The sequence below is a fragment of the Podarcis muralis genome, chromosome 1, assembly GCF_964188315.1.
Source record: "Podarcis muralis chromosome 1, rPodMur119.hap1.1, whole genome shotgun sequence".
Taxonomy (NCBI): domain Eukaryota; kingdom Metazoa; phylum Chordata; class Lepidosauria; order Squamata; family Lacertidae; genus Podarcis; species Podarcis muralis.
In genome coordinates, this window is record NC_135655.1 from 63,406,120 (window position 1) to 63,430,001 (window position 23,882).

Here is a 23,882-nt window from a genome sequence, read left to right on the forward strand (position 1 = left end):
GAGGGTAGGGGGGGAATCCATTCATCTGGAGCTCCAGTTGGGGGTGGCATTTGCTGCACAGCACAGCTGGTCCTGGGAGGCCATCATCTTCCTGTGTGGCGGGGAGGGGGGAGAGAGATGGCCACTGGTTGCCACCCACCTCTGGCCGTACCGAACTTTCCATTTGGGGCTGGTCTTGCCCACAAGGCCAATCAGGGACAAGTGCATAGGGCTGCACCCTGCCCACCCAAATCTGTTCTATAAGGGAGGAAGAAACCCAAAAGAGACTTTGGGGATGTTGGGGACATGGGAAGAGGAGAAGGAGAGAACGTACCACTGCACAGGCAGATGTCCTGGCACTAACAGGAAGACTTCATTGAATACAAACCATTATATTTGAAATTCAAGAGTTCATTCCTAAGAAACCCACCTGTGTCTAAAATATAGTGAAGCTATAGGGTAACACCCACTGCTGTTTCTCCATTAACGGTAAGCTCTTTGATCCAATGGAGGAGGCAAAAGGCTATTTGCACATTCCCCATTTTTTCTGCAGTGCCCTCCACACCACTTCTTTCCCAAACCCCTAGTAGACTTGAGGGCACAAGTAGCTGTGGGGGGGCAGGGGGTGAGAGAGAAATCATTGATGAAAACCTCCACTGGATCAAAAAGGCTTCCATGAACAGAAGACCATCCCTGTATATAAAGCTTAGTAGCAAAACTATAACATGCCTTCCTTTAAAAATACATGCACAACCTGAAAACACTCTTCTAGATTTTTAATCCTCCAAGTCAAATGAGTCCTCGCAATTCATTTTAAACATGGAAGAAATTACCAAGGCACCCACCTCATAAAGCTAAAAGAAAGCAAGTCATAGTTACCATATTTTCTCTATTTGTAATGCTACAGAATAGCTTGTTCTGCAAATAATGCAGTCTAAATGGTTGAAAATATTGCAACCCTCTTACATCCGGTCATAGAATTATTCAGGTCTTCAAAATATGTGCTGCTCTTCCATTGCTGCTGCTATGTCACCCTCATCATCCTCATCTCCTCTAGTCATCACTCACAACTTTCCAGCCATAACGCGAATGCTTATTTCTTGCTGCAGCTGTTTGCTGGCTATTAGAGAACACTCTGCACTAAACATTACTAAGAGCATTCTATTAGGCACTGATATATCATCATAATATAATGGCAACAAGCAGTTATGACTGCCACATGGCAATGTATTTATTGAAATTGTATCCCACCACTATGGGCAAACAGACACGCACCACAGTCACAGCCAAATAAAAATGAATATACAAAAACAATCTAAACACTGTATATTTTAAAAATCCAATTAAAAAGCAAACTAATTCTAATCAGTATAGAATAGCATCCATTTTAATAAGTCAAACACCAGGATCCAAGCGCCAAAAACAGCATGGTCAGGAAAATCAACATGCACAGATTTATCTTCATCCCAAACTTCATTTTGCCACTTTAAATCCAAAATATTGTATAGATTCACTAATGATAAAATATTAGCTATTGGACATGCTTTTTTAAAATCCAAAATGCTAAATGGAAGGCTTTTCCAGCTCATTTCGCATTGTAACTTACAAATACAGGGCATTTCCATTCACTTTAATAGGGCTGCTCTCTTTCCTTGTGATATAGATAAAAAGTCATTAAAAGCAAATCCCATTCAACATTCAGCAACACCCTAATCTGCAATAAATTAGTACAAGATAAAATAACTAAATTAAAATCTATGGGTGATCTCCACTGCTAGTCATACTCTCAGCATGACTAACATTGGCTATAGCCCAAAGGAACTATCCCACTAAGTATAAACTATTTAACTTCCCATTCATTTCACTTGGAGCTCTTAACACTAATGCACCTTTGCAACTTTCAAGCATAAGTACAACGAGAAAGGGGGACAAAAGAAAAATCATACTTACCTACTTTTCTTCAACCAGAACGCTTTACCAGATTCTAAACAGAAACTCAACAGGTTTCTTTTCCAGTAAGTTTTATGTAGCAGTTTCTAGCCAAGAATCTGCAGATAAAGCCCCCGGGGTGTGTTCTAATTTCAGAAGAAAAGAGTTACAAATAATAGTTAATGCAAGCATCAAAATAAACAGAGCTTTAATTACCTTTAAAAAATAAAAAAGCAACGAACGTCTGATCAGAAAGCACAGTAAGCATAGCAAGGGAAATGTAAGACTTTGTATTTGCTCCTGATACCACAAAGACCGAACTACAAACATTTTAATTACCGATCCCTGTAGTAGTAATAATGTAGTATCATTATCAGCTGATTTGTGTACATGAAGAAGTAGTCGTTTTAGGCATATAGTCACAAGTAACGGCTGCGCAAGAGTGGAAAGTATTAAAGCTGCTCTCTAATCCAATAATCCTTAGAAACTACATGTTTCCTGTGATGGAGGATAAGGCTATCAATGGCCACTAACCATGATGGCTATGTTCCACCTTCACTGTTGGAGGAAGTAGGCCTCTGAATGCTAGTTGCTGGGAATTGCAGGTGAGGAAAGTGCAGTTGAGCTCTGGTCATGCTTGCAGGCTCCCCATAGGTATCTGGTTGGCCCCGGTGAGAACAGGATTCTGGACTTTGTTTACATTCCCAATGTGAGTTCGAGTGCGACATTAATGACCCGTTACTTCAATAGATCAAGAATAGCAAGAATGAGGTAAAAAATGTATGGCTAGCAGGTTTGCTGGCTAAAATGTAATAGGCATTCTTCTCCACAGAAGAATATAGATTGGAGGCACCCTTTTCCCATTCTTTCTTTAAAACTTCAAATAAAAGCAAAGCACAAGTAATGCTTTTCTGCAGCTAGTAGGCTTTATGTGTTGAATCATTCAAAGGCAACAGATCTAAATGCAAGCTCTCATAAACACAACATTCATTTCAGTATAAAAAAACTGGGATGGGGGCGGGTTGTTGAGGGAAGGAAACTTAGATATTTATTTCCATAAACCAACAAATGTTGAATTCCAGCATAATTGTTACAAAGAAGGGGGGGGACTTTCTCAATAAGGAAATGGAGAACTTGTCCTTTCAGCCCATTTGTAAAACAATGGTAACCAAACGTACAGGAAACTATTGCCTTCCAAAGATACTATTTACCGAATGCACTTCTGTTGAAATCAAAAGATTGGTGCTCAAATTACCGTATGTGGAGGCAGATGTGGGACATTCTGGTTGTACATTTTGTATGGCCCCCTTTGCTTTTGTGTCATAAGGCTACTGAGATGGGCAATTTAGTGGGGAAATTGCTTGTGGGTTTCATTAAGGCTCCCAGTAGCTTTCCCCCATAAATCGAGCCCTGTAGGACCAGGTGGCCAATATGGTGCCAGTGGTCAGGGGCGGTGGGATTTGTAATCTAACAATATCTGGAGGGCACCATGTTGGCTATCCTGGCTGCAGAACATAAGAGACAATCCAGCCAAAATTCAGTACTTTTCAACCCCTGGGATATCAGTGTCAAAGTTAAGCATGTGCTGAATTGTCATCCATTCAGGAGGTCTTTAAGAAGTGCTTAACTTTGACTAGAATGTTAACCAAAAAATAAATAAATGTCATTTTATATTGGCAGAGGACCGCGCTTTTGTAGTGGAGCAACTCTCAGTTTACACCACCTGTTCATTAAACCATGACACTTTCTGTCCCCCATAGCAGGAATGCATGCCATCACCCGTGTTAAATAACATTGAGAAAGAATGTTTTAATAACAGCATAACAGTTTTAATGAAGACGACCTAAATCGGTATTTCTGAACAGTTTGGGCCAAGTGAAGCAAGGGAGGCTTCATCCCCTGTTACCCTGACAACCAAAATAATTCCACATAAAGTCATTTATTTGTATGCAGGAAATAGTCATAGGAAAAACACCTTGCTACTCAGCAGCTAAATGTATACTATTTTTGAGAGATAAAGAAAGCAGTCCGGTGGTTGGCCAGATCATAGCCCCACCCGTACTGGTTTTTGGTCACACATCATGAGTGAAGCATGTCATCATAGTTGTTGTACAGTCTTGGGCCAGCTGAGCATCAGAACTCCTTCCCATACCAATGAGTGACTTAGGAGTGGTTTACACCAGGGATGGAGAACCTATGGGCCCCCAGATGTTTAGGTTCCAATTCCTATCAGCTTCATCCAGACAGCCAACGCTGAAGGCTGATGGGAACAGTAGCCCAACTACATCTGAAGAGCCATAGGCTCCCCATCCCTGATTTGTATATCACTGAACAGCCCTTTTCAGACATTCAGAGAGGACTCAGTGAATGTGGGTTTGAAGGAGTGGCATTAGAATAGCAGGCTCTTCTCACTCTCTATGCATGTTCATTCTAATGTTTGCTGGGAGCGACTCACATTCAGCTGCATACTCAGCTGATTCCCCCCCCCCAAGTGTTAACTGAGTCCTGATCAAATATCTAAATATGTGTGTGTATGGCAATCCCTATCAAGGCCAATACTTAAAACGCAATCTCTTATAATGATGTTAAAACAGCTGAACACACCTATGATTGAAACAAAAAACCTTTTAGTAAAATTATATATAGGGGTCCAGTAATAAGATCATTAAAAAGACTGGTGGAATAGAGGTGCTTATGGGTTTCTTAAAGGCCACAAGAGAGGGGCCCCAAGGAGAGTTTTCAGGAAATAGAATTGCACAGGTGTAGGGTCACCACTGAAAAGGCCCTGTCCTGTTACCTAGCAAATCGATCAGCCTAAGTGGTGGACCAAAGAACAGGGCCTCTGAGAACAATCTTAGGTCCCAAGCAGATTCATATGGGTGATTGCAACATTTGTCTCTTTGAAACAGCTATCACAGATCAAACACTGTAGGCACAGCTTTCATATCACTTCACATCACCTCAAATCACAATACTTTTCAAAGAAAGCAACCCACACTTTCAGCTGCAAGTCAGTGAGAGCTGATGTACATAGTCAGAAACAGTCCTGCCATCCTTGGGACGATGCCTCTTCAGAATGCAGATAGAGCTCACATATTTGGTAAAGTTTAGTTTATGTGCCCATTCTCTGCACTCAGGGGATTTTTAACATAATTGAGTATTCAAAGACGAAGTCTCTCCCCTGTGTTCTGAAGTAGTGCTGACCCAGGAGGGTTTTACCTGATTTTTTTTTCTGGATGTGTAGCCAGCTCTCAGTTATAGTAAGTTAACTAGTGATGAGCTATCAAGTGGTACCACATGCAGGCATGAATCAGCTCCTATGCTGTTTGCATCGGTGAGGGATGCTTAGTTCAGGAAACACATGTATGGTTCTTGATTATTTGTCACACCAAAAGCATCTTGTTTTGTTTTCCACTGAATTTTCAGTTGCAACACGCCAATTGAAGACTGTGTTTAGCTGAACTTGTCCTAAAGGTACCCACAGCATGGTGCATTGCACTTGCTCTTCTTATGCCCCACTATCCATTCAGTTTTCTTTTTCAGGGAAGGGTTATGGATGAATAGTTAAGCTTCACACCCTTCTAGCCACACAACAATTATATGAATTCATTGACAAGTCCAACTTTTAAAATAAGTTCTCAGTTGTCTGCTTCCTTATCCTGAAAGGTTAACAGATTTCCGACTGCAAGTTGTATCTCAATGTTACTCATACTCAAGAGCAGACCCACTGAAATTAATGGACATTACTAACTCACCTCCTTCACCTTCAATAAGTCTACTCTGTGTGGAAATTAATTGGCTACAACTCTGTGTCCTTGGACATTATGAAGGTTGTGGGGATTTTTGATTATTTCCTCCTTTGGGGTTTTACATCCAAACTTTCAATTAGATCTCACACCCTACTTTTCATGATATAATTTCTTTTGACATTTATTTTCCACCTCTCTCTACATTCAACCTACAACATCCACTGACTGCAGAGGCCAATAAACTCTCTCAATTCCCTGCAAATGCTAAATCTAACTTTACTGATCACTCCTCAAAGTGTCTCCCTGTGTATGTTATCTTCCATGTACCCAGCATGCACTACTTGTGCCCAGATTGACACTTCCTTGATTGATTGTTTCATGATTTAGCACTAAAACTGCAAGCATGAGAAGCAATACCATTTTTTAAAAAACAAAAGTTACAAGATTGTATAGAATTTTCCACAACAATTCTGCAGCAGACTGTACTTCATTTGTACTACATCATCCATGACAGCCTTGCAAATCCCTCAGTTGGGCATTGTTGACAGGAATCAGTAAACCCTGAAACCCAAGAAAGTCTGCACATTAAAGAGCTATCATGCAGCATTTATCTATAAAAGCAATATAAAACATGGCATGGGTAGTTTTAAAATTCTGTTTCCGAAAGCTACTAGAAAAATCAATCCATACACGCCTTTTATCCTCCCTATCTATACAACAATGCTCAAAATTATGACTGCCGCTTTAGTGGAATAATTGTCTGATTCAGAACTAGGGTGATGAAACTGAATTGGGTATAAGACTTCAACTAGAGAGTTGGATCCAGTCACCATCTCGCAGGCTAACCTGCCTCCAAGAGACTTTGTAAGGATAAAATTAAATGCTATCATAAGTGCCTCACCCGGGGGGGGGCGACACATCACACTACCTTCTCAGCAGGTGGGTCACTGTCCCTTACTAGGAAGGAGAGGGAGGTGACAGGGTGGTCAGAGAGGTGCAAGTGGGTCGGCAGGAGTGGCAAATTGGCTATGCCAGCGCATTTGCACCACACTGACCTGCCTGTTGCCTTGACTCAGCAAGCCACTGCTAAATGTTATTATGTACACCACTCTGCATGAGCTCTTTCGAGGAAAGGTGGGGTCAAAATAGTATAAGCAAATGAGCCATCAAAAAGAAGAGCAACCTTGTTTTCTGCTTGCTTCAAGACATGGATGAGATGTCACAAAATCAGGACCGCAAGGACTAAAGCAACTTCAAAAAGGAGTAGCACCTGAGTGCCCAGGAAATGCTTGCTGCTCTTTCTAACACTTGTTTCACATGGTGAAAATGTTGCATTGGGAGAAAGAGCTTAGCTTCACCAGCACATGCTGCAAAGCCAACTTACAGGTTATACCAGCTAACTGGATGCTTGCTGAAACAGTTTACTATATTTCGTGATACAGGAACAATCCGTTGAGCAGCCTGCCGTGGAGATGCTTTGCATTGCAAAGGGAGTTTGCACACCATCCTCAGTAGTTGCCAGTGACACAGAAATTCTCAACACGATGCAGAGGGCAGTCTATGAGGTGAACGAACATTCAATTGGCAACATGCAACACTCAGATGTTTCAGGCAGCATCCATGTGGCTGAAACAGGAAGTAGACCTATGGGTCGAAGCTAATGCTATCTTTCTGCTTAAGCGACAGATTTCTGCTTGCATCATGGGACTTCCTCCTTACCTTCAGCCTGACTCCCACCCTAACAATCTCCTCCGAAGGGTTGTGGAACCCTGGAGCAGATTTTGCTGTGTGAGCAGAACTCTCATGTTTTAATTTTGGGAGCGCTGGCCACTCCGCTTGCTCCCACAATTTCTTCTCAGAATTCTCCTTGGTGAATGTTGAAGTAATGCATGTACAGTGCAATTCTAAGGCAGGGATGAAACAAATGGATATATCCTATACCCTCCTAAGCTGGAAGGTAAGAGGAATGCTATTCATTTCCTGCTTAATTTTTTTTTTAAAAAAAAACTTTTCCAGATTTTTCAAAGGGGAAAGGAAAGGAGAGATGTTGTAAAGCTCAGAAGCATGTCTAGATTTCTTCCTTGTTTGGGGGCTTGTCAGGGGACTGGGGTGGCTTTGGGCCCATTGAGCCCAATATGCTTCCTAATACTCCGCTGCAACATTCCCCTTTTTATCATCTCAAAGTCAGAACTGCAAGATCAGCTGGACTAGAGTGGCTGAGGAGCTGATGGCAGCAAAAAGAAGGGGTGGTTTTTCCCCCTGCAAACTTATGCAGACACATAATTTAGTTACCTATATTTGTTTTGAATGTTTAATCTTTATTTTTAATTATGGTGGTTTTATGTATATATAGTGAATTTTATCTGCGTTTGATAAACAATTTAATTTGTACAGCAATTGGACAGCTCCTCTAAACAAATAAATAAGTTCCAATGTCAGATCTCTGTCTCTGACATCAGAGGAATAGATCCAATCTACCATCTCTGAAGGACTACAGGTTTAAACCCTACCTGGATATTCTTTTATATTTGCCAAACATTGATTATTTGATATTCATATTCAACATCTACTGCTATTTGATCTCGGCATTTGATATCTGACAGTACTGAACAGTGGACATGCAATAGTTTGTATCTGGCAGAATTTGATAGCTGGCATATACATGGCATTTCGTAGTTTGTAGTAAGTGATAGCTGACATGCAGTGGCATTTAGTATTCGACAGTATCTGTTAGATGACATAAAGTGGTGATTAGTATCAGATATGATTTGATAGATAACATGCAATGATGTTTAGTAACTGATGAGTGGCAACTTATGGCATTCCACATTTGATATGGGCAAAAATATACTTGGACCAGAGATGCTATAGCTAGAGTACTCAAACTTTAAATTTTGCAGTAACATTTCATATTCAGAATATGAGAATATGAGTTCGAATTCTATAAATATTTATTTTAGTTCTTCATGCCACCATGTCTTAGCATCAGACACAATGCACTAGTACTAAAAATTGTTCCAGATTTGCATAATGCAGAATGGGATATGGGGAAATGTAGTAAATCTTTATTTCAGTTCTTTTTAGGATTAATGAACAAATCTGCAAAGATTCAAAGCAGAGGATCTGTCCCAAGCTGAATGAAATTCATCATCATCATCATCATCTTGAATAAACCTTACTTGATTAACTGCAGAGTTTGAAGTGATCGATTATAACTTACATATAACTAAAACAGTGGTTCCACAGAGAGGAGCATATGCTTTCAGACCGTGACATTAGGCATCATCTTAAAAGATGCAATTCGCTCCTATATGAGGAAAAAAAACAAATAATTTCACTTCTAAGGTGGCACCTGTACCCATGGTAAATGCTTGAATCAAAAAAAACCCAATTAATTAACTAACTAACTAATTACAGGTTGAAACCTCAATTATAGAAAAAAGATCAGCCACTATGACAAAGTGTGACTGAGAATGTACAGTACCAGTTTGGGTAATCTATATTTTTTTCTCGATCCCAAGAAAATATATTCTTTCAGTACTAGTATTTTCAAGCATTTCTTCTGTCTAAAGCACACATTTATTTTCTGCCCACAATTGCATTGGTATACATGCATGTTTTGTAAATGGATTTTGCTTTTTAGAATTCCGAGTCCTAGCCTCAACATTCTTTTTATAAATAGCATGAAGTCAACTGTATTAACAGTGGAAATGCCACAAGGCTTCTCCCAACTCATATAGTCCATCATCAGTAACTCTGGATTCATCATCCCTCCTGTTCTTTGCCTCTACAAGTATGGGTTAGGTTTATGAAGACCTTCTCAGCTCCTGAATGCAAAATGAGTCTTGTGGTGGAACCACAGCAACACCACAGCTCCCACTGTCTATATGAGGCATTTGGGTATGAAAAGGTAGTTGCATTGGCCCAGTCAGGAACCAGATGGGGTGAATATATACTTAGCTGTTTTAATGCCTAGGCTTAACCATGTTTATTACAAATCTCACACTTTTTTATCTTTAAAGCTGTTTCAAAACACGCGGAGAAGGGTGCATGCTGCATTTAAGGTGGGTGGGAGGAGAAATTCTGACCCACTAATAGCACATTTGCAAGTTAAAGACTGCTGATCCCAATTTGCCAGTTCAACGGTATATTACTATGTCTGGTCCACAGAAATATTTAACCAATATCAAAGTGCATTCTGTTACTCATAGACTTTGATTGTGAAATTACGTAGTAAAAAAAAACAAAACAAAAAAACATACAACACATTGCAACCTCATTTACCTGATCCTGTGAAATCTTTTCTGCCCTGGATTTGCTTATCTATGGCTATTGCTATATTTGATTCCCATTCCCTGCTTCTCCAGTTCAAACACATGTACATACATGCATGCACGCACGCACACACACACACACACAACCCCTATTCAGAATACATTTTCTATCCTTTAAGCAACTTTTATGAATGAGCTTGTTATTATTACTTGGTATGATGGTTTGAAGAAGATTGATTTAGGGGGGAAAATGATTATAAAATTTTACTTCACAATCCTTTTTTGTTCAGATAGCAGATATTCATAATTAAAAGACTATGGAATTCATGTAAAGTCAGCTGCTTAGCCAATCAGCATCGCGCAAAAAATAATACAAGAAAATAAATATGCAGGATTCACCCTTCCAATGATTGTCATTGAACATTAGTAAACATTCACAGTATGAAGTCTCTGTCAGAATATCTCCAGCATATAAAGTAGTGCAAAAAAAGCAATCCAGTCACTTTTCCACTGCATCCAGACCATGTTAAATCATTTTCTAACTTCAATTCTTCCATGTATTACTCAACAAATGCCACAAGGTCTCCAAAAAAGCATTATAAAAATAAACATTTTCTGGGGGTTTGGTAGTATCTTCAACAATTACATATCCAGGTTGGTTGGTTTGTTGTTGTTGTTTTTTAAAAAAAACAATGATTCTTTAAATATTTTAAGATCAAATTTGAAGTTTCCATAGAATAATTTTTTCCCCACAACCATCTTTAGCATTTTAAAATCAAAGATTATGGAATCCACTGAATCATGGTAGCTGTTCTTAAAGCGTTAACAAATGAATGCATGGCTACTGAACTTCATTGTTTCTTACATAGTAAATACCTTGAAATGCTAACTTTTACCACTGGGCAGTGAGTGAGGTGGATAAACACATCCTCCTTAAAAGTAAAATTGTTTCCCTCATGTGCAAAACACCTGCATTCTAGTAAAAATATAAACTTTGAAACTATTTCAGGTAAAACCCCCTCCACAAGGTATACCATTGACTTGATATGCAATACAAGTTTACTAATGCTTTGTAATTCATGTTTAACAAGTAAATGGCATATTTCTATATGCTTGTTTAAACTCCTGTTTGCATATTTCATTTTTTAAAAAACCAATGTGCACTTTAATGCATAAATAGGTTTGGAAACAGTCAAAGTTAAACATCCGTTTCCACAGATTTTGCATTAACACAGTTCTGTTTTGCTGTCTCACTGCCGTTTCCTGTGACCTGACACTTTTTCTCCTTCACACAAAGAGACTCTTTAACCCCTTCCTCCATCTCCAAATACTCTGATTTCTCCTCCATGGACGAAGATGACGAACTTCGGATTTTCTTGAGTATCGTCGGAAGGTACGGACAGCTGACTGCGTTTTGTGTCAGCTGGGTATTTTCCTCATTTTCGGTCTCTCTGTGATAAAAATAGTTAAAGTTGGAGACAATCACTGGCACTGGTAAAGCAATGGTTAACACACCTGCAATGGCACATAGGGACCCGACTATTTTCCCACCAACAGTGACGGGCTTCATGTCCCCATAACCAACTGTAGTCATGGTCACAACAGCCCACCAAAAGGCATCTGGGATGCTGTGAAAATGAGTGAGAGATTCATCAGCTTCTGCAAAATAAACAGCACTGGAAAACAAAATGACGCCAATAAAAAGGAAGAAGATCAGGAGGCCCAGTTCCCTCATGCTGGCCCTGAGAGTGTGGCCCAGGATCTGCAAACCCTTGGAGTGTCTGGAGAGCTTGAAGATGCGAAACACCCGGACGAGGCGGATGATCCTCAGGATGGCAAAAGACATGGCCTGCTGGCCGTTGCTGCCCTGCTGCTGCGCCAAGTCTGTACCCAGGGTGATGAAGTAAGGCAAAATGGAAACAATGTCTATGATGTTCATGATGTTCTTGAAGAAGACTGCTTTGCTGGGGCAAGCAAAGAAGCGCACTGTAAACTCAAACGAGAACCAAATGATGCAAACGGTCTCAACAATGAAGAAGGGGTCGTTGAAAATCGTGTGTCCCCCGCCCGGCATCTGCAACGTCTCATTCACATTCTCCACGTTGTAGGTCAAAATCAGCTCCTTCTCATCTCTGAACTCTGGCAGCGTCTCCAGGCAGAAAATGACGATGGAGATCAAAATGACCAAAACCGAGACGATGGCAATAATTCGGGCAGGGCTGGAGCTCTCAGGGTACTCGAAGAGCAGCCACACCTGCTTCTTGAATTCGTTTTCAGGCAGTACCTTGTCATCTTCTTCCTTGACGAAGCCTTCATCCTCTCTGAACTTCAGCATGGCCTCCTCCCCGAGTTCGTAGAATTTCACCTCCTCGCTGAAAATGTCAAAGGGGACATTGACTGGCCTTTTCAGACGTCCTCCGGACTGATAGTAATATAAAATTGCATCAAAGCTGGGGCGGTTCCTGTCAAAGAAATACTCGTTCCGGAGAGGGTCAAAGTACCTGCCCCGCTTTGCCGGGTCACCCAGCAGTGTTTCGGGGAACTGAGCCAAGGTCTTCAGCTGAGTCTCAAACCGCAGGCCAGAAACATTGATGACAACTCGTTCACAGCATTCGTACTCGCTGTAGCGGACGGAAGTGTAGCCGCCGGGCCCAGCACCATCATCAGGAAGCTGATCGGAAAACGAATGCTCATCTTCACCTCCTTCATCACTGCAGTAGAACTTCTTTTCCTCGTCTTCTTCATCCTCCCCGTCATCTTCCTCCTCTTCTTCCTCTTCGTCCTCCTCACTCAAGTCCTTCAGGATCTTCTCCTCTGAGCCACTCAGGGGCAGCAAATCAGAGCAGGGGAAAGAGGCACCAAACTCCCTGCTGCCAAGACAGTAGGCTTTTTTCCTCCTTTCCTTCCTCCTCCTGCTTTGACGATAACTGCTACGTGATGTGTTCCCACCACAGGATGAAGAGGAGGCCCCACGGCTCTGTTCCTGGTGATAGTGGTGCTGAGGTCCTCCTCCTCCAGAGACCCCCGTTTCTACGGCAGCCGTTGCAGCCGCTACAGCTGCCGCCGCCGCCGCCCTGGACTGTGCCAGTCGCTCTCTTTCTCTGGCTCTTGCTTGGGCTGCATATCCATAGGGCATGTGGCTGTTGCACCCAGAGCTGTCTGCACTTACCATTGCAACCTCCATGTTGGATTTCTTTGCTACGGACACTCAAGAGGGGAAGAAAATGTCCCGTTTCTCAATAGTCATCACTGGGTGTTTTGCGTGAGAAGAGCGTGACCACCGAGGTTTGGAAAACAGTATCTCGGAAGCATCGTCCCTCCTTGTTAGCATAACCTGGGTTTTCACTCTGCATTACTTCTCAAAGAGAAGTGTTCCACATCTTACTGCCCAGAAGGTGCGAGACAAATTATGGAGGTGTGTTTGTAAAAGTCCTCTGGTGTCGTCAAGAGATAATCCTGGACCATGTCCTTTTACACTTGAGATCCCACTGCTTACAGTATTCTTCAGTGGCTCACACAAAATCCACAGGTCCGAGTTCATGATTTTCTGTGGACACTTTGAATCAAGCGAGGAGTGCACCTAAGCAAAGTAAGAACTCTTCGAGAACAAACACTGGTCTTGAGTTCCTCGGGACAATCAAGTGCAAAATAGCCAACATCCCCAGAATTGCCTCCACATGATGTTTTGGCCTAGCAATGAAATTGCTGGTGAACACAGCTGTTTAGAAAGTTGAAGGAACTTCCAGTCTTCACTTTGTTTACACAGTGCGGAGGTCTGAACACACTCTCGCTTTCGCCAATCTGTCAGCAACGTCTTAAGCTTGAGAAAGCATCGCCCAAGTCAGCAGCAGGAGGGACTGCGGCCAGAGAAGGACAACAACAAGAAGGCTGAAAAGCTGGCTCTGAGTTCCCCATCGGAGAGGAAGGAGTGGATCACCCTTTGGTTACTCTCATGCAGTAGAAATGTCTATCCTGAAACACATACATGCACACAGACCAAAAAAAAAAAGGGGGGGGACAAAAGAAAAGGATGGGTCATATTCTATAGATGCACGTGATGGTATTTCATATTAAAGGGTTCAGATTTGCCTACTTTCACTCCTCATCGTTCCCTACTATTGTACACCCACCCACACTGCATGCACAGTTTTTCTGTGTCTGTGTGCATCTGTCTATATATAGATATAGTTGAGGAATATGAAGGCATATACACACCCACATCTCACACAGTGTTCTTTTATCTCCAGATTGAGGATTTCAAATGCAAATCTCTATTGCAACAGAGATGTAGCTCTGTATTGCATATATATGTAGAAATATACCTGTGCATAGCATAGGTATGAATGCAGACTAGGTGTTCCTGCACACAACGCAGCAAGGTGCATAGCTATGCATGGTTTGTGTCTCCATACACTATTTCACACAGAGCATTTGACTGCAAATCTATATTGCAATGTACATTTAGACTGTCATTTTTTATCTCTGGATAACAAAGGTATTCACTCTCTCTCATACACACACATCTATTGTCCATGCAATAGAGAAATTGTGGGTTGCATAAATCTAGGTAGGAAATATTTCCAGGTACCCACCATGGCCACAAATGCATGGATGCAGACGTATTATGAATAATTGGATCACGAGAGCACCACACATAAATTCCACCCAGCCTCTGTAACAATACCTATATAGCAGAATACATAATTAATCCAAGTCCGCCAGCTTGCATGCTACATCTTTGGAACTCATTAGGTATAAAGAACATCCCAGCTCTCGCTAAAAATCAAATTTCGCTCTTGGAAGTTGATGCTGGCAATTTTCACCCAAAAGGCGAGCGTTGGGAAATATTATAAGAGGGTGGCTGTGCTGCATGAGGAATAGTCAAACAGCAGGGGCAATGAAGCTCTAACACGCGTACGCGCGCGCGCACGCACACACTTAGCATTTAAAAACATGCTCCCGAGACAATCTTCTTAAAGATAGCGCATATAACCCCTAAGCATCATGCGGGGAGGGGGCCGTGGGGAGGCATTGCTGTCTACTTACCGCGATGGGCTGAGAAAAGGCAGCACTCGGGATCTGCAAAACGGGAAAGAGAGAGCGAGAGATCTTGGTCGGCGGGGGCGGGGAGGCTTTTCTGGGCAACCTGTTTTCGCAGGTGCCGCGCTCCGAAGGAGGAAGGTGCGCGGCGCGGGAGGGGTGGGGGGCGCATAAAGCGGAGGGGCGACGGCGAATCGCCTTCTCCTCTCTTCTGGGCGAGCCGAGGCAACAACAACAACAAAAAGACTCCTGGAGGCTTTGGGCGATGCAAAATTCCGGGCGCAAAAAAAAACACAAAAAAAACCCGGCTGCCACTCCTTTCAGCTTTGATCTTGACCAAATCGAGGAGGATGTGCAGAAACCCCAGAAGTTGACAAAAAGGAGGGGGGCTCTTTGGGGACGAAGAATGGGGCGGGGGTAGGGGGTGAGCGCCGGGGCTTGTCTGCAATGGTCTCGGATTATGGATGTTGCGTGTACAGCTCGCTGTTCTTTTCCAAGCGCAGCCTTCCCCCACCTCCCCGCTTTCCTCTCTTTTGGAGCTGAGCAATTGTTGCAAATCACCCGTTCCCAACAATCCCTTCTCGCGCCCAGACAGGCTGTTGCTCTTGCAAGGATTGACAAAGGAGATGCGCTGCTGCTGCTGCTGCTGCTGCTACTGCTGCTGCTGCTGCCTGGGGGCGCTTCCCCTCCCTCCTCCCGGCTTGCGCGCTCCAAGCTGCAGCCCCTTCGCCTTTCCCCCCCCACCACCTCCCAATTTCGGCGTGCAAAGTCAGTCGCTCGGCTGGCGGCGTCCACTTGTTGTTGTTGTTGTTGTTGCTCTTCCTGGGCACCGTTTCCCCCCCTCTCCCTAACCCCGACAGAAAACGATCTATATGCTAATCGATAGAGGGTGGCGTTTTTTTATCCCATCCCGGAATTCTCCGACCCCATCCAAGCGCCCGCTGCGCATCAGTTAGTTCAACATTCTTCTGGGAACAAGTCTGCTGCGGCGCGCGCGCTGCGCTCTCTTGCCCGGTCCCCCGTTGCAGAAGTCGCCTGCCCAATTCTCAATTGTGTTTACGTATCTATCCACTGACGGACAAACGGCGGGGCTAGGTCTGATTTGTTCCCCAGGTTTTCCAGCTCGCGATCGGCCCCTAGCGGTCGATATTCCCATTAACACCTTCTCCCCCATTTGTTTCTTTCTCCGGCCCCCACTCTCTCACCCCCACCCCCATCTCTCCTTTCTTTTTTGCGTCCCCTTTCGGTGTTAAATCTATGGAAAGAAATATCCCCAAATTCAATGATCTTAACCAATAATCAAACTTTCCACCCAAGGGGGTCAGGTTTTCTTTAAAGTGATGGTGATGCTAAGCTCTGCGCCCCTGATGTGGCTGCAGTATCCGGGTTTCAGGGAAAGGCAATGAAGCAAACAAACAAAAAGTTTCGAAGGGGAAAAGGTCGAAGTGAAACTGGATTAGTGGGTGAGACCACGTTGCGTGGGTGGAAGCAAAGGGAGTTCTCCAGATCTGGGGGAAGGAGGAAGGCACCGAGAAGAAGGAGAGAAAAGGAAAGTTCTGTTATGCAAGCAGAAGGCTGTTGTGGTTGTGGGCACAACTGGGTGTCATCCACTCTACACTGTTGGCCAAGGAAAAGTCACTGGACTTTAGGGCATGGCCCCATTCAGCAGAATGAGCATGATGCCCCCACCCCAAGCAGTAGGGTTGGCTATTGGCTTACTACATTTTGACATAAGTGAAGGAACAGCACGATATAAGAGAATGGCCTCACCATCCAGGCAGGCTGATGTGTGGTGCAGGGATTCCTTAAGCCATGCAGGACTTGAAAAGTCAGAATAAGCAGCTTGAACCAGCCTCAGAGATGAACCGGTGAAGCATCTGTTCCAAGTCCTGATCCTTAAGTTGGAGAAGCAGGATGACTGCCACTCCCCCATGGGTACACCCCACAATGCTCCTGGGAACATAAGTGAATGAATAGAGACCATACAGGAGGGACAAGATCACATGGGGAGAAGCATCTAATACTGCTGCCCCTTCAGCCACCTAGAGGCTGGTGCTGGGATAGTTCTTCCCTTCTGATCCTTCCCCTCCCATATGACCTCTATCTTCTTGCTTTACTGGGAGCAGGAATAATATAATATGGCCAGAATGCACAGCTATGCACATGGACGCCCCATTAAAATCAGTGGGAATCGTGACAGATATAGAGCAATGTGAATGCTTTATATTACTATGGATATATGTGTGTGCATTGTGTGTACGTGTGTGTGCATGTACACCATTGGGTATATGCTGTGTATACTGCATACTGCACAAAGGAGTGTGTACACTCTAGGTCGCTCTAGGTGCTGTACAAAAGCCCCCCCCCCTCCTGGCCCATTTATCAGCATCATCCTCTTCTTGATGCTTCCCAGGAAACAGGTGTTGGAGATGAATTTCTATAAGCAGGCCCATAATTAGAAAGTCATTCCATTAAATCTTGGCCTCCCCCCAACAAGGTCCAATGCCAAAAGACAGAATACCTGACCATGCCTAATGTGCCTTAAAAATAATCGAGATTGTGACAAGTCCTGACTGATGGCAGCTGTAAAAACCAAGAATGGCATACAAATATCGCCGGGACTCTCCATTTTTGGCTTTTGCTATCCACAAATTACATTACAAATGGCAGGGGGGAAACAGCGGTTTTTACTTCTCGGAAACCCTCGTTCTCCTGATGCATCCATGTGGATGAGTGCCGAAATATCCCAGACAGGGTTAGTCATGCTGGGCCTGATCCAGCCATACTTCACTTTTAACTCCCATTGATTTCAGTAGAAGAGGGCATTTGATTGAAAGTGCTTAAGCCTGGGCTTGAAATGTCTGCAGTGAAACTCAGTTGCACTTTAATGTACTTAAATTTGGCTTTGAGTGTGCCCTAAATTTGTCACCATCATCTGCCTTATTGGCCATTGTTGTTGAAGATGACCATGGCTTCACGTAGCAGGAAAGCATCCAAGCAGGAGCCTCCAAACCAACTGCTATATTTTCATGTGAAGAAAAGGTTGTGTGCCTTGCCAGTACTTGCTCCTCCTGAGATTCTGTGACTGACTGCAAGGCATCAGTGGAGAACTGGATCTGAGCTGCAGACTGGATCCAAAACACCCCTGCCTTTGGCAGTTTGGTTGGGACTGCTCCACTTCAAAGAAAGAATCAGGAATGTAGCTCTGATTTCTTGCTTTGCAGCTTGAACCCAGAATCTTCTCTTTTACCATTCTTTAACTATTCATGGTTCTGGGAACAATAGGGTACAGTGTTACCTCGGGTTACATACGCTTCAGGTTACAGACTCCGCTAACCCAGAAATATTGCTTCAGGTTAAGAACTTTGCTTCAGGATGAGAACAGAAATCGTGCTCCGGCAGCGCGACGGCAGCAGGAGGCCCCATTAGATAAAGTGGTGCTTCAGGTTAAGAACAGTTTCAGGTTAAGAACGGACCTCCAGAACAAATTAAGTACTTAACCCGAGGTACCACTGTAATTCCATGGGCCTGGGATGGAGTGGCAGATCCTCCACCATCTTTTATTGATTTGTTTTTATTTAACAACATTTATATACCACACTCAGCTGCAATAAAGCCTCTAAGCATTGCACATGCTAGCTCCTCGGGAACAGGGAAAGACCGTCTGCGAGATCATCTGTTCTGTCTCAGGTTCAATCCCAGGCTAAGAAATACTTCTGCATGAAGCCCTGGAGAGCTACTGCTAGCCAGTGTAGACAATACTGGGCTAAAGGGACCAATGATCTGACTGAGCATAAAGCAGTTTCAACTCAATGTACAAGCAGACTCCTCTGTTCCTCTCATCAATCTTTTGCATATAGCCAGCTTGTACCATGGATATGCTTATTCATTTATTTATAAGAACATTTATAAACCACCAACTGAGATAGATATAGATATAGATAACACAAGGCCATGTACAGTAAAAACTATTTACTTATCTATTTATTTAAATCATTTGTATATTGTTTTATAATTTTTAAATTTAAACTCAAAGCAGTTTGCAACTCAAAGCATCAAATAGAGCACTGGAAGATATCGAAACAAAACATTACAGATTAAGGTCAAATTTAAAATGCAGTGGTACCTCAGGTTAAGTACTTAATTCGTTCCTGAGGTCCATTCTTAACCTGAAACTGTTCTTAACCTGAAGCACCACTTTAGCTAATTGGGCCTCCTGCTGCTGCCGCGCCGCCGGAGCACGATTTCTGTTCTCATACTGAAGCAAAGTTCTTAACCTGAAGCACTATTTCTGGGTTAGCGGAGTTTGTAACCTGAAGTGTATGTAACCTGAGATACCACTGTACACATTTAAATCCTTGATACTTTGGAATCTGTGTTTTCAGTTGGGAGTTCACATTGTGTGCCAACAGTATTGTAAAGCATTGTGATACGGCATCAGGGTTGGCTTCAAGTTGAGAGTAGAGTCTGGTGGGGGCTCCTGACATCATTGCCCCACCCCCCGCCCCAGGGAGTGACAGGCAGCTGTGTTATGACCTGCGTTGGGCAGATTCAAACCACCCACTGTTTTAATTATGCACCACGTCCCAAAGTAGCATCACTCTAGGGCATCGTGCAAAAATCTAAAACAGTGGGCATTTTATTTTTGGACAGTGAACTATGTTGCTAAAAACTGATTCTAAAGTTTCGCATGGTTCCAGCCGGACAGAAAAATCAGTACAGGCTGTCTCCATTCGGTTATGTGTTCATAAAAGTCTTTTAAACCCCTTTTATGTCAAAGAGATTGCCATGCAGCCTTGCAGGTGTACAAATGCCAAGCCTAATAGCAAAAATGTCCCCGACTTCAACAGAACAGCAAAATTAGCCGTCCTCAGCCATGGCACGACAAATGGTTCTTTCCACAGGAGGATGTGGAAAATAAAACACCAAGGCCAGCAAGCATGAATAACCTGTAAGGTGATAATTTTCTGCTTCTTGTCCATCACAATTCAGCATTATTTGGCCACCATCAGGGGCAACTCATATGGGGAGTGGGCTTTCTTAAAAAGTAGCTGGAGAGAGAACAGACCACAGGCAGACACTGAGTATCTGTCTACTGCTGCCACTATGTGGCAATCACTGATAAAACAATAAAAACAAGAAGTCTTTCTTCCTCCTCTTCCTCCTGCATTCTCTGCTAGCGGCCTTATGTATGGCGCACACCTCCAGTGCAGGAGATGAGAGGTTTTATTTCCCTTATCCCAATCCCTTCACCAGTCCCCACTGAGCCATTTAATTAAAAGGAGCCAATATAGAGGCAGTGCTTAGTCCTGTCCCTGGCACAGAACACCCCCTTGCCCCCAATAGCAAAGTCGAAATGTGCACCATGCATATGAAAGAACAGAGCAGGGGTAGGTGGGTAGTCATTCCCATTTGCAGTGCAGAACCCAGGAGAAGTCTATCTTGTTAAATGACCACCTCTACATGGTATTGATCTACATCATGAGTAGCCTAGGCATGTAATCATGAGTAGCCTAGGCATGTAATCATCAGTTTTTGAGGTCATCTGTTCCATTGGGAATGGTCATAAGAACATAATTCTGAGTTATCCGAAGCTTTGTAAGCATAATATTTCTTTTAAAAAATGACTTTGGTGACTTTGCTCTTATGTCTGACGTTCACTGTTAATGAACAAAAAACAGCAATGTACAATCAGAATGTAACATTAATCAGCTTATATAAGATGCAGTGGTTGAGAGTGGCATATTTGCGTTGAAAGTTGGAGAATCAGTTATGAAGGGCAGCCATGACATTCAGTCTCTCATGGGCTTCTTAATCTTATTAGAAGCAACAGGTAAGATGAACTACAGTACAATGCTTTTTTGGGGGGGGGGTTAAAGTTAGAGCTACAGAAAGACACCTATCCATCACTGATGTAGATATCACCCATAGCATGCAAATTCTGCCTGGAATATATTAATATATTCAATCTCTTCTCTACCCCACCAGTTCTTTCATATTCATTTTCTAGGCTGCAAGAGTTTAACTGCAAGGACAAGTCTGTGTTCACTCAGAAGTAAATCCTATTGAATTGATGGGGCTTACTCCCAGAAAAGTGTGGTTAGGATTACATCCTCAATGGGATTTCACTTTTCGATGGAGGTCTATGTCAAGGACTGCATTCACACAGCAGTTTATTCCATTTTCATGACCTCTCTAGAACTATTACGTTCGGCTTTATATCTGACCTTTCACATGAGGTAAAAACCACTTCTGAAACAACAGTGGAATTTAGTGCAGGTTTAGTGCTCATTTCTGTGTTACTTGTTTCCAGGGAAAAATCCATTTGCAAAGAATGTGGAAATGAGTGCTAAACTTGTGCTATAGTCCAGTATAGTTCTGCTATACTCTACTATATCTCTGGAAGTGACTTTTACATCTCGTGAAAGCTCAAATGTAATGTGGGCAATATCTGAAAGACCACCTCCTTCCCTATTGACCATCCTGGGTGTTAAGAGCAGCAGAGGGAGACCACACGATCCTTCTGCTTCCCTCAGAAGTCTGCCGGGTGGTGACCGGGTAGAGGCAGCTCCTAAGCTGGTACCTTAATTATGCAGCTTTCATCACATGCTGAAGCTGCACCAATTTACCCGAGATACATATTTCTGAACCCATTCTATTCTCTTGACTGTAACTCGTTTTAAACTGATTTGAATATTGTATTTTTAAATGGTTATAACCTGCTTTGGGACCCATGGTGAAGGATGGATAAGAACTCAAATTAACAACAGCAGCAACAATCAACATCTGCATGAGCCCTATTATTTACAGTTTGTGTATATTCATAATTCTGCAATGCAAAAGTTCCCATGCTAAGGATGTTAACGGGGAACAGATGAACAAATAAGGGTTGTCAAAATATGAGCTTCTCTGTGGTTTGGAAGTCCTTTCCTGAACCATATTTGTGCAATGTCTTGTGCAACACTGGAAAAGCAAAGGGATGTGAAACTAAGGCTTGAAGCTACATGAGACCTTCATAATGCTGGAATTGTGATTTACAAAAAAACCTCTGTAACAATTCCTGTAATTAATTGCTTTAGGGCTGGACAGCTAAGCTTATGTGCATTCATTTAATCATCTTTTCCTTCACGCTTTTACTCTTCCTTCCTACACTTTTTCCAGTAGCTCATTCTTTTTAATTAAGATAGCTGTGTCTTGTAGGCAGAAACATTTAGCTGACTGCTGCCAGATGCCAGCCTTGGTAAGGGAGATGTTTAAACTGACCCATGTGTTGACTGAATCAGCAGCAGGTGAGAGCAAAGCACCTTCTTCCAAGCAACAGAGGGTGTAAGCTGAGGGCCAAACTGCACTTTACATTGCAGCTCTGTGTTTGGATCACTCAATGACATGTTACGTTTTGTAGAGGTAGCTGTAGGGGACCCCCCCCCCCCATTTGGACTGGGGATGCTGTGTGTGGACTGGGGCTCTTTCTTCCATATCCATTTTGTCTGTCCCAGAGCAGCAACTAGTCACAGAAGGGGGGAACTTGCAAACTGAAGAATTTAGGCCTCCTCCATGGCTCAGACTAGTTTGAGAGGAACAACCTGAACTGGGACTGCAGCATGGGGAAAGGGTTAGAGTTCCCCATGCCAATACATGACAGCCCAATTGCAGATTGGGGGTCTCTGCAGCAACTGTTACAGAAAGTAAATTAAACTAAATATGTAGTCTGGTCCTGAGATCCCCTTTGTTGCTATCAGAGGCTGGGGAAAGAGAGAAACAGGCGTGTTTTGCCAATGATTCCTGCAGGACTAAATGTGAGCAGCCAGTTTGTGCCAGGACAGAATTCCATTTCAAGAGGCTGGTCACATATGCAGTGCTTTAGATCATGTGTGATTATTATTCCCCAGGAACATCACCTGGCAACTCACTGCAGATTAAACAGCTATTGAGTAATCTGTGTCTCCGTGCATATGTCTACTGAAGGCATATTCAAATCATCTGATCAAACAAATCACAGCCAGGACATGCAATTCATTCCTCTTTCAATACTGTTTCGTTCAGAGAATGGGGTGCAGGTAGCAATATGTTGTTTGCATCATAGGACATTGTGGGGTGTACATACCTCATACCTGTGTGTGCAGTGTTTCTCAGTTTGGGTTCTTCACATTTGTAGGTTCAATATCCCATTACTGCATCGTTCATCATCAGCAAAATGAGAAGATGCTGATAAGCAAGATCTTTTGCCCAGGGTTGATGGGAATAAGAGCACAGATATTTCATTGCCTAAACTTGACAACCTTGCTCGTCTAAACTGAATTCCTGTTCTCTTTGAATGTTTTGACATTTTAGTTATAGCTGACATTTACTCATTTACTGCAGACAAAACGTACAGGAGTGGCCAATTATCATAATTTCTTCCCCTCTCCCACATCATCACTTGCTACTGAATGTGCAATTGAGTTTGGACAACAGTTTGGAAATGAAGTGTAAGGTGCCCTCACAGCTCCATTCTTGCTTGCAGGGAAAGCATGTCTTTTGGGGGGGTGGGATGGAAGCTAGAAGTTCCGTATTCTTTTGTACAGAATTGTTTTGTTTTGTTTTTTAAATAGAAGGAAGTCAGAAAATCAACACTGCAAATAGTTTTGAAATACATTGGTTTCAGAAATGGTTATTTAGAGGCCTTTCAAAAGTGCAAAGTGAAGACCAATAATTGGAGGGAGATTGGGAGAGAGAGTCTGAGTTGTGGATTTTGTCACTGTGGTGGAGGAGATTCTTGTTTCTATTTATCTTCCTCGGGGATATTCTGTATTGGAGGCACTGAGTGGCAATCAAGGTTGTCCTAGGAACCTAGGAACTTAGAAAGCTGCCTAATACCAAATCAAACCATTGATCTATCTAGCTCTGTATTGTCTATACTGAATGCCAGTGG

At 42.9% G+C, this 23,882-nt stretch overlaps 1 protein-coding gene across 1 annotated transcript; it reads right to left on the reverse strand.

The window, feature by feature from the left end:
* Positions 1 to 1,344: 1,344 nt before the first annotated feature.
* KCNA4 (potassium voltage-gated channel subfamily A member 4) lies at positions 1,345 to 16,029 on the reverse strand. Its single transcript, XM_028729578.2, has 2 exons — positions 14,978 to 16,029; positions 1,345 to 13,903 (listed from the first exon to the last, which is right to left on the reverse strand). The coding sequence occupies exon 2, from the start codon at positions 13,113 to 13,115 to the stop codon at positions 11,130 to 11,132; it is 1,986 nt and encodes a 661-aa protein (XP_028585411.2). The 5' UTR covers positions 13,116 to 13,903; positions 14,978 to 16,029; the 3' UTR covers positions 1,345 to 11,129.
* Positions 16,030 to 23,882: the final 7,853 nt, after the last annotated feature.